Source organism: Microcaecilia unicolor, chromosome 8 (assembly GCF_901765095.1).
Source record: "Microcaecilia unicolor chromosome 8, aMicUni1.1, whole genome shotgun sequence".
NCBI classification, from domain to species: Eukaryota; Metazoa; Chordata; class Amphibia; order Gymnophiona; family Siphonopidae; genus Microcaecilia; species Microcaecilia unicolor.
The window spans coordinates 133,765,431-133,783,162 of NC_044038.1; the positions used below are offsets into that span (position 1 = coordinate 133,765,431).

The 17,732-nt window shown below is 45.5% G+C and overlaps 1 protein-coding gene across 1 annotated transcript in view; it reads right to left on the bottom strand.

Moving 5' to 3' along the window:
• The window catches only part of TENM2 (teneurin transmembrane protein 2), a 1,250,894-nt gene that overhangs the window by 1,009,816 nt on the left and 223,346 nt on the right, over positions 1-17,732 (bottom strand). Inside the window, exon 2 of the mRNA XM_030212543.1 lies at positions 9,627-9,671. Within this exon, the coding sequence (XP_030068403.1) occupies positions 9,627-9,671 (45 nt within the window). The remainder of the gene's footprint in view (positions 1-9,626; positions 9,672-17,732) is intronic.

Here is a 17,732-nt window from a genome sequence, read left to right on the forward strand (position 1 = left end):
GTATTGTTTTTGAATATTTTTACTGCTGTAATTGTCTATTGCTCATGCTTGATCTATTCTTACTGTACATCGCCTTGTGTGAATTCCTTCAAAAAGGCAGTAAATAAATCCTAATAAAAAATAAATAAAATGTGAGAGATATCCAAATTCCTGACAAACACTAAGAATATGTAAGTGGACCTTTTTTTTAGTAGGAATAAAGAACGAGGGTGCATGACAGGAGGCTTCAAGAGAATGTACTTCAGAGCAAGATCGGGAAACATTTTTACATGAAAAGTGTGGTATATACATGGATCACTCTTCTAGAGTGAGTGATAGGGGAACTTCACAAAGGCCTGAGATAACAAAGAAGCAGCAAAAGCATAAACTAGCAGCAATCCTGAATAATTCAACACTGAATACTGGGACTGCCACCACGAATTACAAAATTAGTACCATGAAATATTAGAAGCCTTAGAGTAAACACAAGCTAATCTGCAGCCTGCAATGGTAGAATTAAAAGTACAGTAATAACTACAAGTCCCCGCAGAAGCTCAGGCAGCCAAGCAGCTTAAGCGGGGTCTGCCTGGTAAGCCATAAATACATTCAGGACTAGAAGTCCCAGTGAATTGCAGCTGCTTAGTTACATGGTCCTCATATTTACTGGGATATACAGCAGTTTGGTAATGGGGAATGGAGGATTAGTTTACTGGTTAGAGAACTTGATTATAAAACAAGGGAGTCAGGGTTCAAATCCCACCTCTCCCACTGAAACTCCCTGTGACCTTGGACAAGTCACTTCACCCCCCACAGTGAGCTCATTTGGGCAGGAAATAACTCATGTACTTAAATATAACTTGCTTTGACCTCAAATTTGGAAAAGGTGAGTAGTAAATCTAAACAAGTGTAGTGGTGGAACTTTAATGGACTATTTGATTCTATTAAATCTTTCCAGGATTCTTGATCTCAAGCATCTCTAGATTTTGTTATGCTCCTTGCACCCTCTTGAAAAGTCTTCTATGGGCTCCTCAGCTAATAGTGGTAGCTATCTGTATTATTACAGATATTCAAAACAATTTAACCAGCCAGAAAACAGCTCCTAGCCAGTTAAATTGTCTGTTCAAGGCTAACCGTTAATTTTCAGCAGCACCTAACCAGTTAGCACTGCTGAAAATAACCGGTTAGTGCTGAACTGAACTTAACTAGCCAAGTTAACTGCAAAAATAGGACAGTATACAAGTCAGTCCTATCTTTATGCAGTAACCCACAGCTGGTTAAGTGCCGACTACGGCACTTAACCAGCTCTGTGTTAACCGGCTCTGGAAACCCGGAAATTCAAGCTGCTGCCCGGACATGGCCGGCACTGAATTTCCAGGTTTAACGACGGCGGCTGTCAGCAAAACATTGATTGCCACTGGCTAAATATTGGGCCTTTTGTGGTTAAAGATGTGAACTAAATGGGGAACTTCTACTCTCATCTGCCTAAGAGAATGGAATACAAAGTAGCAAAATGACAAAAGCTGTATTGCAGAGGATGTGGTATCTTCTAAGTGATCTCAGTTTACAGCTTGCAGCTGGAATAAGTCCTTGGCAGGTTAAACAGGAAGTAAATGGGCAGATAGAATGTGGTAGTTGGTCTTTATCTGCTCTCATCTACAATTCTACATTTTCAGCATGTAAATAACAAATTCATTTTCTCAATGAAAACCCATTTGTGCTGATCTGCACAGTTCTGTTAGTATTCCAGGTCAATAACTGGCCACATTGACACAAACACTGCTGATAGCTTTTACTAGCAGAGATTACACCAATAACCAAAGCAAAACTATGCATGTACTTCTGCATTGTTATCACAGAGGGTGAGCAATTTTCCAAAAGACCATTTCCACCTGTAAAATTTTTTTTTTTACTTAGCCAAGTAAATAGCTTTGTAAATTTCCCTGTAGTATTAACTGCTTCACAGAATAACGTGGGACTGCTGAAATAAAACTCACTGGTTTTAAAATGACTTGAATGTTGTTGGATAGAAGTATTAGAATCTATTCTTTTCCTGGATAAGGGCTCTGTGGCTCACCCACTGCATTTGAGAATGCAGTTCTCTGAGCTGCTCACTGCTAATCTCAAATAAAAGTGGACATTAGTGGACAGAGAAGAACTGAACAAAAACATCTCAGACTTCTATGGTCTGGGTCCCTTAAATGGCAAAGATGGATCAGGATCAAGGCTGGAGTGGGCTTCGACAGCAACTCCAGTAGTTAGGAAATAGGACTGGTGCCAGGCAGATTTCTACAGTCTGTGCCAGGCAGATTTCTACAGTCCAGCGGCTCCAGCGTGTTCCAGCCCGCCTGATCCTGTTCCAGTCTATCGGCTCCAGTGTGTTCCAGTCCGCCTGATTCAGCTTCTTCCTGCTTGCCCCAGTCCACCGGATCCAGCATGTCCAGCTAGTTCCAGTCCGCCGATCCAGCCTTCCCCCTGCTGTCCATCGGCTCCAGTGTGTTCCAGCCTGCCTGATCCAGCTTCTCCTTGCTTACTCCAGTTCATCTGCTCCAGCGTGTTCCAGCTCGTTCCAGTCTTCCTGATCCCAGCTTGTCCGTCTGCTCATCCTGACACAGTCCATCTGTTCTTGCTTGTTCCAGCTTGTCCATCTGTTCCTGCCTGTTCCGGCTTGTTCCAGCTTGCTCCAATCCCTCTGCCTGTTAACACATTGAGTAACCTGCCTGCCTGCTTGCGAGCCTCTAAGCCATTGACTTACCTACCTGCCTGCTAGCTTATCAGCCATTGACTTACCTAATCGCCAACCCAAAACCTAGCTTCAAGCCCTATCTATCTGCTTAACACCTCAGTCATTACATAGTCACCTATTAACACCTGTTAACTGCTTAACACCTCAGTCACTACATAAAGGGGCATAATCGAATGGAAACGTCTATCTCCATGGGCGTTTATCTCCGAGAACGGGTCCATGAAGGGGCGGACCGAACTGTATTTTCGCAAAAAATAGACGTCCATGTTTTATTCGACAATTTGTGAGGTGGGCGTTTTTGTTTTTCAGCGATAACGGAAAATGAAAGCGCCCAGCTCAAAAATGAATAACTCCAAGACATTTAATCGTGGGAGGGGCCAGGATTCGTAGTGCACTGGTCCCCCTCACATGCCAGGACACCAACCGGGCACCCTAGGGGGCACTTCTACAAAAACAAAAAAAAAGGTAAAAGAGCTCCCAGGTGCATAGCACTCTTCCCTTGTGTGTTGAGCCCCCCAAATCCCCCTCAAAACCCACTGCCCACAAGTCTACACCATTACTATAGCCCTAAGGGGTGAAGGGGGGCACCTACATGTGGGTACAGTGGGTTTGGGGGGGGCGGTTTGGGAGGGCTCCCATTTACCAGCACAAGTGTAACAGGTGGGGGGGATGGGCCTGGGTCCACCTGCCTGAAGTCCACTGCACCCCCTAATAACTGCTCCAGTGACCTGCATACTGCTGCCAGGGAGGTGGGTATGACATTTGAGGGTGAAAATAAAAAGTTGTGAAATGGCATATTTTGTGGTGGGAGGGGGTTTGTGACCACTGGGGGAGTCAGGGGAAGTCATCCCCAATTCCCTCCAGTGGTCATTTGGTCATTTAGGGCACTTATTGGGGCCTTATTCGTGGAAAAACAGGGTCCAGGAAAAGTGCCCTAAATTCTCGCTACAAACGCATATTTTTTTTCCATTATCGGCGAAAGGCGCCCATCTCTGATCGGCCGATAACCACGCCCCAGTTCCGGCTTCACCACGCCTTCAACATGCCCCCATCAACTTTGTCCGCATCCGCGACGGAGTGCAGTTGAAAACGTCCAAATTCGGCTTTCGATTAAACCACTTTATTCGTTTTTGTGATATAAACGTCTATCTCCCGATTTGGGTCACAATACAGGCATTTTTCTATTTCGATTATAAGCAGGATAGTCACCTATTATACCTCAGTCACCACCTATGGCCCCTGTCCATGTTCTCTTCCTTGCCCTGTCCCTTCCTAATCTTCTTTTCCCCCCACTCCCACTGTCTACCATTAGAACCCGCTGCCCTCCCACCCTGCCCGCCACCGCAATACCCTATTCACCTCCATCCCTCACCTCACCATCCCTCTTGTCACCCTCCTCCTTCCTGGCTCTCAACCTTCAGCACTTCCTTCCTGCCATTAACCCATCCCCATTCCTCCTAAGTACACCCCGTCTTCGTCGCCCGACCTCCCCACCCTCCTCCGCACTCTCTTGCTCCTCCTCCTGCTATCCGCGGGAGACATTAACCCTAATCCAGGTCCCCCTCACCTGTCCCCGTCCTATCCTTGCGAACAATTCCAGGATGTCTCCAATCTCGTCTCTATTCCCCTCCTTCCCCCCTCCTCCCTCCCCTTCTCATGTGCCTTGTGGAATGCCCACTCAGTCTGCAACAAACTGTCTCTCACCCACGATCTCTTTATCTCTCGCTCCCTTCAACTGCTCACCCTAACCGAAACCTGGATCTCCCTGGAAGACTCTGCCTCAGTTGCAGCCCTCTGCCATGGAGGCTATCTCTTCTCCCACATGCCCCGCCCAGTTGGCCGCGGCGGAGGCGTTGGGCTACTACTCTCACCCTCCTGTAGTTTCCAACCCCTCCACCTACCGCAGTCTCACTGCTTCTCATCTTTTGAAGCCCATTCCATCCGGCTATTCTACCCGCTACCACTCAGAGTGGCAGTCATTTATCGCCCCCCTGATAAATCCTTCCCTTCCTTCCTCACCGACTTTGATGCTTGGCTCTCCGTCTTTCTTGACCCTTCATCTCCGTCCCTCATTCTCGGAGACTTTAACGTACACGCTGATGACCTATCCGACCCCCACACTTCTAAGTTCCTCACCCTAACATCCTCCTTCAACCTCCAGCTGTGCTCCACCACCCCTACTCACCGTGACGGCCATTGTCTTGACCTCGTCCTCTCCTCCTCCGGCTCACCCTCCAATTTCCACGCCTCAGCTCTTCCTCTCTCCGATCATCACCTGATCACATTCACACTTCTTCACCCCCCCCCACCCCGTCCAACTTTAACCACCACCTCTAGGGACCTCCAGGCTATTGACCCCTCCACCTTATCATCTACTATCTCTAATCTCCTCCCCTCCATCACGTCCTCCGAAACTGTCGACAAAGCGGTCTCCGCTTACAATACCGCTCTCTCCTCTGCTTTAGACACCCTCGCACCATCCATCTCCCGTTCCACAAAGCGCACCAATCCCCAGCCCTGGCTGACTCCTTGCATCCGTTACCTTTGCTCCTGCACCCGATCCGCTGAGCGCCTCTGGAGGAAATCTTGTACCCTTTCAGACTTCCTCCACTACAAATTCATGCTACCCTCCTTCCACTCCTCCCTATTCCATGCAAAACAGGACTATTACACCCAATTGACCAATTCTCTCAGCTCCAACCCTCATCGTCTCTTCACCACCCTTAACTCCCTCCTAAAAGTGCCCCCCGCTCCTACTCCCCCTTCTCTCTCTCCTCAATCACTGGCCGACTACTTCCGCGATAAAGTGCAAAAGATCAACTTTGAGTTCACGACCAAGCCACCACCTCCTCTTCACCCTTCAACCAACCTACCCAGGCCTCTTTCTCCTCCTTTCCTGAGATCACCGAGGATGAAACTTCCCGCCTTCTTTCCTCCTTGATATGCACCACCTGTTCCTCTGATCCCATCCGCACCAACCTACTCAACACCATCTCCCATACTGTCACCCCCTCCATCTGTCACATCCTTAGCCTCTCTCTCTCCACTGCAACTGTCCCTGACACCTTCATGCATGCCATTGTCACACCTCTCCTCAAAAAACCTTCACTTGACCCTACCTGCCCCCCATCTCTCTTTTACCCTTCCTCTCCAAAATACTTGAGCGCACCATTCACAGCCGCTGCCTTGATTTTCTCTCCTCTCATGCCATCCTCGATCCACTTCAATCCGGTTTTCGCCCTCTGCACTCAACAGAAACGGCACTCTCTAAAGTTTGCAATGACCTGCTCCTGGCCAAATCCAGAGGTCACTACTCCATCCTCATCCTCCTCGATCTTTCCGCCGCGTTTGACACTGTCAATCATGATTTACTTCTTGCCACACTGTCCTCTTTTGGGTTCCAAGGCTCTGTCCTCTCCTGGTTCTCCTCTTATCTCTCCCACCGCATCTTCAGGGTACACTCCCATGGATCTTCCTCCACTCCCATCCCACTATCTGTTGGAGTTCCCCAGGGATCTGTCCTTGGACCCCTTCTTTTCTCAATCTACACCTCTTCCCTGGGCTCGCTGATTTCGTCTCATGGTTTTCAGTATCATCTTTATGCTGATGACACCCAGCTATACCTCTCCACACCTGACATCACTGCGGAGACCCAGGCCAAGGTATCGGCCTGTTTATCCGACATTGCGGCATGGATGTCCAACTGTCACCTTAAACTGAACATGTCCAAGACCGAGCTCCTCGTCTTTCCTCCTAAACCCACTTCTCCTCTTCCTCCACTCTCTATCTCAGTTGATAACACCCTCATCCTCCCCGTCCCATCTGCCCGCAACCTCGGAGTCATCTTTGACTCCTCCCTCTCCTTCTCTGCGCATATCCAACAGACTGCCAAGACCTGTCGCTTCTTCCTCTTCAACATCAGCAAAATTCACCCTTTCCTCTCTGAGCACACCACCAGAACTCTCGTCCATGCTCTCATTACCTCTCACCTTGATTACTGCAACTTACTCCTCACCGGCCTCCCACTCAGCCATCTGTCCCCCCTTCAATCCGTTCAGAACGCTGCCGCACGTCTTATATTCCGCCAGAACCAATATACTCATATCACCCCTCTCCTCAAGTCACTTCATTGGCTTCCGATCAGATATCGCATACAATTCAAGCTCCTCCTCCTTACCTACAAATGCACTCAGTCTGCGGCTCCTCACTACCTCTCCACCCTCATCTCCCCCTATGTTCCCGCCCGTAACCTCCGCTCACAGGACAAAGCCCTTCTCTCAGTACCCTTCTCCACCACTGCCAACTCCAGGCTCTGCACATTCTGCCTTGCCTCACCCTATGCCTGGAACAATCTTCCTTTACCCATACGCCATGCCCCCTCCCTACCCATCTTCAAATCTCTGCTTAAAACTCACCTCTTCAATGCTGCCTTCGGCGCCTAACCGCTTGAGAAATATAGAATGCCCCAATCTATCCACCCTATCAGATTAACTGTTCACTCGTCCTCTTGATTGTACACTTGTCTTTAGATTGTTCTCTTGTCTTTTAGATTGTAAGCTCTTTGAGCAGGGACTGTCCTTCTATGTTTAAATTGTACAGTGCTGCGTAACCCTAGTAGCGCTATAGAAATGTTAGTAGTAGTAGTAGTGCCCCAAAATTGGCAGGAAGAGACAGAGATTAAGAACACCAATGTTTAATCATGAACAATTGGAACCCGTGCAGAGTGCCAGATTCAGTTCTGGCCACCTTGCTGGGCAGTCTGGATGGACCGTGCAGCTCTTTATCTTATGACAATTACTATGGCACTCATTTTTGAAGCACAAGGATGTCTGAAAAGGCCAAAATGGACGTTCATGTGCTTGAAATATCTAAATCCTAATTTTGTAAATGCAGAATAGGGACATCCAAATAGCAAGGGGGTGTGTTCTGGGCGGGACTAGGTAGGACCTGAAATCTGGATGTCCAACAGTGATTATTACCGAGTAAGAAGAAACATCCATGTCTGAAAAGAAAAAAATCCTTATTTAGAGCTGTTTCAGGAACCTCCACATTACATTAAGGTGCTCTGATTGAAAAGGCATTAAGGAGTGACACCTCCTTAATCTCACTGTGGTTACTGTTCCCCTCCCTCTTCCCTGAAAGTGAAACCGGAAGGGAGTATCAGGCTCTATGACAGCTTCAGGTATTATGGACATTCTTAACAGAGTAGGAAGCAAGTTTGAGGAGTAACCTAGTGGTCATTGTAGTGGCAGAGAACTGTGAACCAAGGGATCCTGGTTCAAATCCCACCTCCACTTTTTGTGAGACCTCCAGAAACAGAAAAAATACCTACTATACCTAAATATATAAGAACACCTGCAAGCCTGAAGGCTATTGAAGTGGTGGACATTCAGGTAGGTATTTTTCTATTCCTGGAGGGCTCACAATTAAAAAAAAAAAGTAAAGTGAGAGTTGAACCTGGCTCCCTCGGTTTACTGTCCACTGCACTAACCACTAGGCTGACCATCCACTCTGCATGAATGTCTGTGTGGCCATTTTCTCAGAATGCTGCTAAACAGATGTCCATTGTTTTCCCCATTCAAAATTTGGACATTTCAGTTTGTAAAATGGATATTCAAGCTGGGTGTTTCCAGTGCATGGAGGTCCATCTCATGTATTTTCAAACAGACTGTGCTGTAAATTGTTCAAAAATACATGTGAGATAGGCGTCCGTCTGGGACATTCTGACTTAGGAATGCTTTTGAAAATACCCCTCCATGTTACTATTTTACTTGGAAAAGACATTTTGAACTTCAATAGCTGTATATGATAATTAGGAAACAGTGTTATAAACTAGAAGCTTTTCATTTCAACTTAGATAACATTTGGCCCTCTATGCTAAGGTTCTGCTCAAAATATTTTAAGGCAATTTTAGAAACATACAAAATCAACTATAGATAAAATGTTTGGGCCTGATATTAAAAGGATTTATGCTCCTAACTTTGGGGCTGTTATTACGTTGTGAAAGGTGCCAATCAGGCTTATTTTCGAAAGAGAAGAGCGCCCATCTTTTGACACAAATCAGGAGATGGGCGTCCTTCTCCCAGGGTCACCCAAATTGGCATAATTGAAAGCCGATTTTGGGCGTCCTCAACTGCTTTCCATCGTGGGGATGACCAAAGTTCCTGGGGGCGTGTCGGAAGCATAGCGAAGGCGGGACTTGGGCGTGCCTAACACATGGACATCCTCTGCCAATAATGGAAAAAAGAAGGGCATCCCTGATGAGCACTTGGATGACTTTACTTGGTCCATTTTTTCTTGCAACAAAGGGAAGGGAAATGGGACTTGATATACTGCCTTTCTGAGGTTTTTGCAACTACATTCAAAGTGGTTTACATATATTCAGGTACTTATTTTGTACCAGGGGCAATCGAGGGTTAGGTGACTTGCCCAGAGTCACAAGGAGCTGCAGTGGGATTTGAACTCAGTTCCCCAGGATCAAAGTCCACTGCACTAACCACTACACTACTCCTCCTCCTCAAAAAGGTGCCTGAACTGACCAGATGACCACCGGAGGGAATAGAGGATGATCTCCCCTTACTCCCCCAGTGGTCACCAACCCCCTCGCACCCTAAAAAAAAAACTTCAAAAATATTTTTTGACAGCCTCTATGCCAGCCTCAAATGTCATACCCAGCTCCATGACAGCAGTATGCAGGTCCCTGGAGCAGTTTTAGTGGGTTGTGCACTTCAGGCAGGTGGACCGAGGCCCATCCCCCCCATCTGTTACACTTGTGGTGGTAAATGTGAGCCCTCCAAAACCCACAAGAAACCCACTGTACCCACATGTAGGTGCCCCCCTTCACCCATAAGGGCCATGGTAGTGTTGTAAAGTTGTGGGGAGTGGGTTTTGGGGGGCTCAGCACCCAAGGTAAGGGAGCTATACACCTGGGAGCAATTTCTGAAGTCCACTGTAGTGCCCCCTAGGGTGCCTGGTTGGTGTCCTGGCATGTGAGGTGGACCAGTGCACTACGAATGCTGGCTCCTCCCATAACCAAAGGGCTTGGATTTGGTCATTGAGATTGGCGTCCTCGGTTTCCATTATCACCGAAAACCGGGGACGACCATCTCTAAGGTCGACCTAAATGTTGAGATTTGGGTGTCCCCGACCGTATTATCGAAACAAAAGATGGACGCCCACCTTGTTTCGATAATACGGGTTTCCCCGCCCCTTCGCAGGGACATCCTGCGAGGACGCCTTCAGGAAAACTTGGGCGCACCATTCGATTATGCCCTTCAATATGAACCTCATGCAGCTTAGTGGCATAGATACAGGTGGGTCTGGGTGGGCACAGGCCTACCCAATCTTGGCTCAGGCCCACCAAGCTGCAGCACCACACTGCTCTCTTCCTCCTCTCCTCCGAGGTGTCCCGGCATCTGCACTCCATTCTCTGAACCCCTTCCCTCCCCGGTGTTGGTACAGGTGTCCTCGGTGCCTGCAGCGATTCATTCTTGCTGCTTGCTCTGGCCCCACAGGCTTCCATCTGCTGCATTCCACCAGACAAGAAACAGGCAATGACATCAGCGAGGGTGGGACATGGCAGATGGAAGCGAGGAGCGACTGCAAGGGTCAAAAATTTACATCAGGCATGGATGCTGTGCAAAAACACCATCCTGGAAACCCAGGCTAAATATATTCCGTGTGTTAAAAAAGGAGGTCGGAAGGCCAAACGATAGCCGGCGTGGTTAAAAAGTGAGGTGAAGGAAGCTATTAGAGCTAAAAGAAAATCTTTCAGAAAATACAAGAAGGAACTGACTGAAAATAATAAGAAACAGCATAAGGAATGTCAAGTCAAATGCAAAGTGCTGATAAGGAAGGCTAAGAGGGACTTTGAAAAAAAGATTGCGTTGGAGGCAAAATCACATAGTAAAATTTTTTTCTAGGTATATTAAAAGCAGGAAGCTGGCAAAAGAATCGGTTGGACCGCTAGATGACCGAGGAGTAAAGGGGGCGATCAGGGAAGACAAAGCCATAGCGGAGAGATTAAATGAATTCTTTGCTTCGGTCTTCACTGAGGAAGATTTGGATGGGATACCGGTGCCGGAAATGGTATTCGAAACTGACGAGTCGGAGAAACTTAATGAATTCTCTGTAAACCTGGAGGATGTAATGGGGCAGTTCTACCAACTGAAGAGTATCAAATCTACTGGACCGGATGGTATTCATCCCAGAGTACTGATAGAACTGAAAAATGAGCTTGCAGAGCTATTGTTAGAAATATGTAATTTATCCTTAAAATCAAACATGGCACCGGAAGATTGGAGGGTGGCCAATGTAATGCCGATTTTTTTAAAAAGTTCCAGAGGAGATCCGGGAAATTATAGATCGGTGAGTCTGACATCGGTGCTGGGCAAAATGATAGTGACTATTATTAAGAACAAAATTACAGAGCATATTCAAAAGCATGGATTAATGAGACAAAGTCAACATGGATTTAGTGAAGGGAAATCTTGCCTCACCAATCTACTACATTTCTTTGAAGGGGTGAACAAACATGTGGATAAAGGTGAGCCAGTTGATATTGTGTATCTGGATTTTCAGAAGGCGTTTGATAAAGTACCTCATGAAAGACTCCATAGGAAATTGGAGAGTCATGTGATAGGAGGTAGTGTTCTATTGTGGATTAAAAACTGGTTAAAAGATAGAAAACAGAGAGTAGGGTTAAATGGTCAGTATTCTCAATGGAGAAGGGTAGTTAGTGGGGTTCCCCAGAGGTCTGTGCTGGGACCGCTGCTTTTTAACATATTTATAAATGACCCAGAGATGAGAGTAACTAGTGAGGTAATTAAATTTACTGATGACACAAATTTATTCAAAGTCGTTAAATCACAGGAAGATTGTGAAAAATTACAAGAGGACCTTATGAGACTGGGAGACTGAGCGTCTAAATGGCAGTGCAAAGTGATGCATGTGGGAAAGAGGAACCCGAATTATAGCTACGTCATGCAAGGTTCCACGCTAGGAGTCACCAACCAAGAAAGGGATCTAGGTGTCGTCGTTGATGATACACTGAAACCTTCTGCTCAGTGTGCTGCTGCGGCTAAGAAAGCAAATAGAATCTTAGGTATTATTAGGAAAGGAATGGAAAACAAAAACGAGGATGTTATAATGCCTTTGTATCACTCCATGGTGCGACCGCACCTCAAATATTGTGTTCAGTTCTGGTCGCCGCTTCTCAAAAAAGATATAGTGGAATTAGAAAAGGTGCAGAGAAGTGCGACGAAAATGATAAAGGGGATGGGACGACTTCCCTATGAGGAAAGGCTAAAGCGGATAGGGTTCTTCAGCTTGGAGAAAAGGCGGCTGAGGGGAGATATGATAGAGGTCTATAAAATAATGAGTGGAGTTGAATGGCTAGATGTGAAGCGTCTGTTTACGCTTTCCAAAAATGTAATTAAACTCTGGAATTCGTAGCCAGAGAATGTGGTAAAGGCAGTTAGCTTAGCGGAGTTTAAAAAAGGTTTGGACGGCTTCCTAAAGGAAAAGTCCATAGACCATTATTAAATAGACTTGAGGAAAATCCACTATTTCTGGGATAAGCAGTATAAAATGTTTTGTACTTTTTTGGGATCTTGCCAGGTATTTGTGACCTGGATTGGACACTGTTGGAAACAGGATGCTGGGCTTGATTGACCTTTGGTCTTTCCAAGTATGGCAATACTTATGTACTTATGGCCGGCACAAGCTGCGAGAATGAATTGCTGCAGGTGCCGAGGACGCCTGTACCCACATCGAGGAGGGATGGAGTTCAGAGACAGGAGCGGAGATGCCAGGACGCCGCAGAGGAGGGGTAGAAGATGTGGGGTAGGTGAAAAAAACTCTTATGTTCTTAAAAAATATTCCAGGAACATATTTGTGGTATGTGGTTGGGGGGGCAGGGGGCACATACGTGTGGAAGGGCCCATCTAAATACCGAGTCTGGCTACACGTCTGATGCACCTTAGAATAGTGCACTACAGTACAGGCTCAGGAATCTTGCAATAGGAGCCAAAAGTGCATGCACTAACTGCAGGCTATACATTTTTTTTGAATGGGTGTTTCTTGGGTTGGCGGAGAGTGGACATTCCTGCCCTAATCAGAACAGCTACCTTACCATGCATTAACTGATTAGCACAGGAATAGTGCATAAGCCCTTACTGCCTACAAAATGTATGGCAGTAAGTGAACATACACAAATTTATTTATATAGCTGTGCGCTAATGGCAATATTAGTACATGGCCATTAATATAAAATATAGAAAAAGACCATTTTTACTATTGCAGCTACTTTTAACAGCAGCTTAGCTAAAGGACACCTTTGAGAGTTATGCTCATAAATTGGTCTCTTTGAAAATTTACTAGGACCAAGTACATAAATCTTTACTCGAAATGTCACTAATCTCATAAATTAAGGAGCAGAAAAAGTGCATGGTAAGAGGGGTGAATTTAGGGTGAAGAACAGAAGTTAGGAGCCTAAATTTATGAGCATAACTTAAGTTCATAAATTAAGACACATTTTCAGCTGAAAAGTTATGCTGCTAAGTTTGGCTAAAAATAGGGCACAAATTTAGGAGGCCAACTTAAGAGCATAAATTTAGGAACGCACTCAACGTGATTTAAAATTGTTTATCACCGCCTAAACCTTGATATTCAGAAACACTAAAGCGAGAACTGAATATTGCCTCTGACCAGCGCCAGAAAAAGTGGGCAGATCAGAGGTAGTATGGCGGATGGCATTAGGGAGAAGATGGGGGTTATGCGGGTGAAGGCAATATATTTAGTGCCAGGACACACACAGCAATGCGGGTTAATTTAGGACACATAGTACAGAATATCGTCCAAGACCCATATAACTTGTATTTGGGGGGGCTTGCCCCCAGATCCACCAAAAAGTCTCCCCTCCTCTGCAGGTGGCATCGGGAGAGGGGACCAAAAAGGAGCAACCCCACCCCCCCAAAAAAAAAAGTTATATTGGTCCCGGGTTGATATTCATCAGGGGCCTGCATAACTGTCTTATATGAGACTCAGCCAGGGGCAGACTGATGGTGATCTGGGCCCCTAGGCAATGAGGATCATTGGGCCCCCCCCCTCCCGATCCTGCTGTCTCCCTCTCCTCTGCTTTCAGTGCCACTGACCTTTTCCTTTAGGCTGGCTGCTGATTGTTATGGACTCCGCCCCTCAGGAGCAGACCACGCCCAATTTCCAAATAAAATTTCTCTCGAACTGTAGTCAGTGACCTGTATCCGGGCTGTCTGACTCCCAAAGGACGGTGTCCACACCAAAATATAGGAAAGGTTATAGGAAAGGAGGTAATGTAGGGAAATAAGGATAGAACAAGGGGAAATATAAGGTACAACAATTACTAAACCAAATAACCAGTCCTCAATAAACTTTAAAATTTAACAATTTATTTGTCAGATAAACAAATATATATATATTCCTAAAATAACTACTTTAATTTCTATTTTCTAGGTTATCGTCTCTTCGATTCGTTAACAAAACATCATTTTATAAACATCAGATAAGTATTCTAACGTTTGTTTCACCTTTGTCCCTTATCTATTTGAAATTCTATTTCATTTTCTTTTTTCTCAAAGAATTGATACTTTTCTTCACTTTTGTTTTTCAGGTCCTGGACTCCACTCAATACAACATAACGGTAAGTATGTTTAAGTTTATTTTCTTTTTATCTCTTTCCCTTTATTTTCTTTACCATACCCTGTTGTCTTCTTCGTTCTTTGCTGGCTCTTTGACCTTTCTTGGAACGTTGGGGCCCTTGATATGATCAGTATTCTTATGGTCAAGTATTTTCTTTTAGGATTTTCTTCTTTCACCTACACCTGTCCTTAACAAAGTAACTGAAGAGAAAACCCTTACTCCTTAACTTTTTCTCTGTATACCTAATAGAAGGGTTTAAATTATACACTGGCCATTCTAGATAATAAAAATAAATTAATCAAATACCCTAGACTAAATTTCCTATGCTAATTGACTTTTTTTCTGTTCTCACAGAGAGCTCCACTCTTCTTTACAGCTCTTCTCAATTTCCCATATACACTCCACAGTCACTCAAGACTTAACCCTTATCTCAACTTTCATTAAATTTTCATACATAAAATTTTTATTGTTTTCCTCTCAATCACTTTCATTCCACCATAAAACTCACTTTTTCACTAAACTTTGTCCTTTAAACAATTTTCATACTTTGTAGGCCTTCATTTCGCACAGCTGTTTCACACACACCCTTCTCCATCTGTGTTCAGAAGCTCTCTCCCCAACTGCCCACTCGGCCGTTGCCTAGACAACGGAGCTTCCCTGGACATTCCGCCGTCCAGGCAACCAATCAGTTGCTCTACTTGATTTGGAATTCCTCCACCTGTCCATCATGGAACCCCTAACAAAAATTCCATTCTCCATTTTAATCAACTGTTTACCCATTAAAAATCATTAAAAACATATATTTTCCCCAATTTTTTACCCCCAAACCCTTCCCAATTAACTTCAAAATTTCCATGCCGCCGCATATAAATTCCCCCATTATCCCTATATTTTTAGAATTCAAATTAACCCTTTCCTCACCCCACAATCAAACATTACCCCATAACACCCCTCCGAAAACCCAAAACTCCCCAAAAACCTATCCAAAAATTAAAAGACCCCTTCCCGGACATAATACGTCGAAATTATTAAAATCGGACCATTTAAACCCCCCCGAAGCACCCCAAAATCCCCCTATTAAATTAACCCCTTAAACCCCAATTTTAAAATTACACCCCCCCCTAATTTACCTAAACTAACCCCTCTGAACACAAATCTGAAAACAGAATTCAAATCCGTTAAACCGTTCAGATTCTACGCCCCTCCGCACCTATTATCACATTTTAAATAATATAAAAAATAAAATTTGGGGCCAAACACCCCCTTACCTGTATCCTTAAGTCCCCCACACATGATGACCACCAAAATTCCAGGTCCCGCTCTCCGTTTCGCAAAAACGGAGGTCAAAACCAACAAACACCCAGAAACGCCCCAAAACTCCTGGAACTCGCCTTCAAAATCACGTCCCAGGCTTCTGGGCCTACCTCTAAAATCCTCCATACACGTTGACGCGCTACTCGCGTCAGACGCGTTTTTTCTTCTTCCTGCTCCCCCCGTCCCGGAGCAGCGCTGGCCACCAATTCGCGCCCCGAAAACAGGCCAAACAACCCCCCAAACCACAAATTCGGCCCCGATGGGCCTGAAGACTGCAGTCCCCCACAGCACCAACAATGGCCCCAAAAACGCCACATCTCAGCTCCGGAGCGCTGCCCACACGCTCCGGCTTCCCACGGACCCCACACCCACGGCCCCGGAAAACCCAGGTGAGTAAAAATAAATAAAAATCTTATTATTTTTATTTACTACTATTTTAACCCCTTATTACATGATGTTGGAACTTCCATCTGCCGTGACCCAACCTTGTGGAAAAAGGAAGTCTGTGGTGCCGCAAGGGTCGTTATCTTTGATATAATAAAGACTGTTGGACTCACGTCTCCAGTGGTGAATCGTCTATTAGTCTCTACTTTTGCCTTCTGGAAAAAGGAAGTTACATCAGAAGGTGGGGAGGGGTGGACCATGTTAGATAGAAGTTCCGGCATCAGCGGCAGACAGCCAATGTACCTGCCAGTGCCCCTGTCTGCACAGAGGAAAGTGGGGGTTTGAAGATGGGAGTGCAGGAGGGGGGGGGAGAGAGGGGACATCCTGGTCCCTGTCCCAGTCATAGAGGAGAGAGAGGAATGTAAGCATCTGTGAAGGAAGTACTGGGCTCTCCCACTGCCTTGGGCCCTCAGGCACTGCCCAGTTGCCCATATGGTAAGTCCGCCCCTGGTCCAAGCTAAATATCGTCCAGACCTGCATAAGATATAGCAACCAGCCTACCTGAAATTAGCCCCCTATATTCAGTGCCGGTCCCCGACATGGCCTGAATTTGAATACTGGGGGCTAATCTAGCCAGCGACAGTAAGCATGTTAAAAAAATTCTGTCCACTGCCAGATGATTATGGAGAGGTCAGCATTTTCTGAATATCAGGCTCTATATATTTTTAAAATAAAAGAAAACAGACATCAAAGTGCAGTTGTAATAAGCGTAGTGATTCTATTAACACAGATATTGAAGTGAACTAAATGAATGGCAACATTTGTAGTTTATGGAGAGCAGTGGGAGAAAGAATGGCACAGAAAATTACACAAAATCCCTGTAAATTCATGGAATGTAATATAATCTTTATTGCTGCCAAATTAAACCTGTGTGAATGGAACTACAGAAAGGTAAAGTGGCTTGTCAAGTATCATATAAACTATTAGTGCAGAGCTTGGATCGGTCTTCACAAGGAAGACTTCAGATAACCTATTTTCTTACCAAAATCATGAGAGTAAATGTACAGTCTTTTCATTAAAAAATGCATGCTGTATCAGACTGCATGTTGCAAATCAGCAAAGGTACTTACCTGTAGCAGGTGTTCTCCGAGGACAGCAGACCTTATATTCTCACAAATTGGTAATGCAGCACAGCGACTGGTCCAGAGCATCTAACAAGTTGAAAACAGAGCTTTGTGGAGCATGAGACACGTGCCACCGTGCATGTGTGGCTGCCTTCCCGCCCACTGCAAGGGCGCAGTTCCCACAGTTAGATACTACAGCAAACATAAAAAATGTAAATAGGAGACAACTCCATGTGAGAATATAAGGCCTGCTGGCCTCGGAGAACACCTGCTACAGTACCTTCACTTTCTCTGAGAATAAGCAGGCCTATTTATTCTCACAAGTGGGGAATCCCTAGCATCCAGGTTCACTACAAACATTGGACAACTGGGCCTGTCAATGGTGAGGACATAACTCAGATTAACCTGAAACTGTATACAAACTGAGTGGGAGTGCAGCCTGGAACAGAATAAAATGGCCTAGGGAGATGGAGTTGGATTCTAGACCCCAAACAGATTCTGCAGCACTGTCT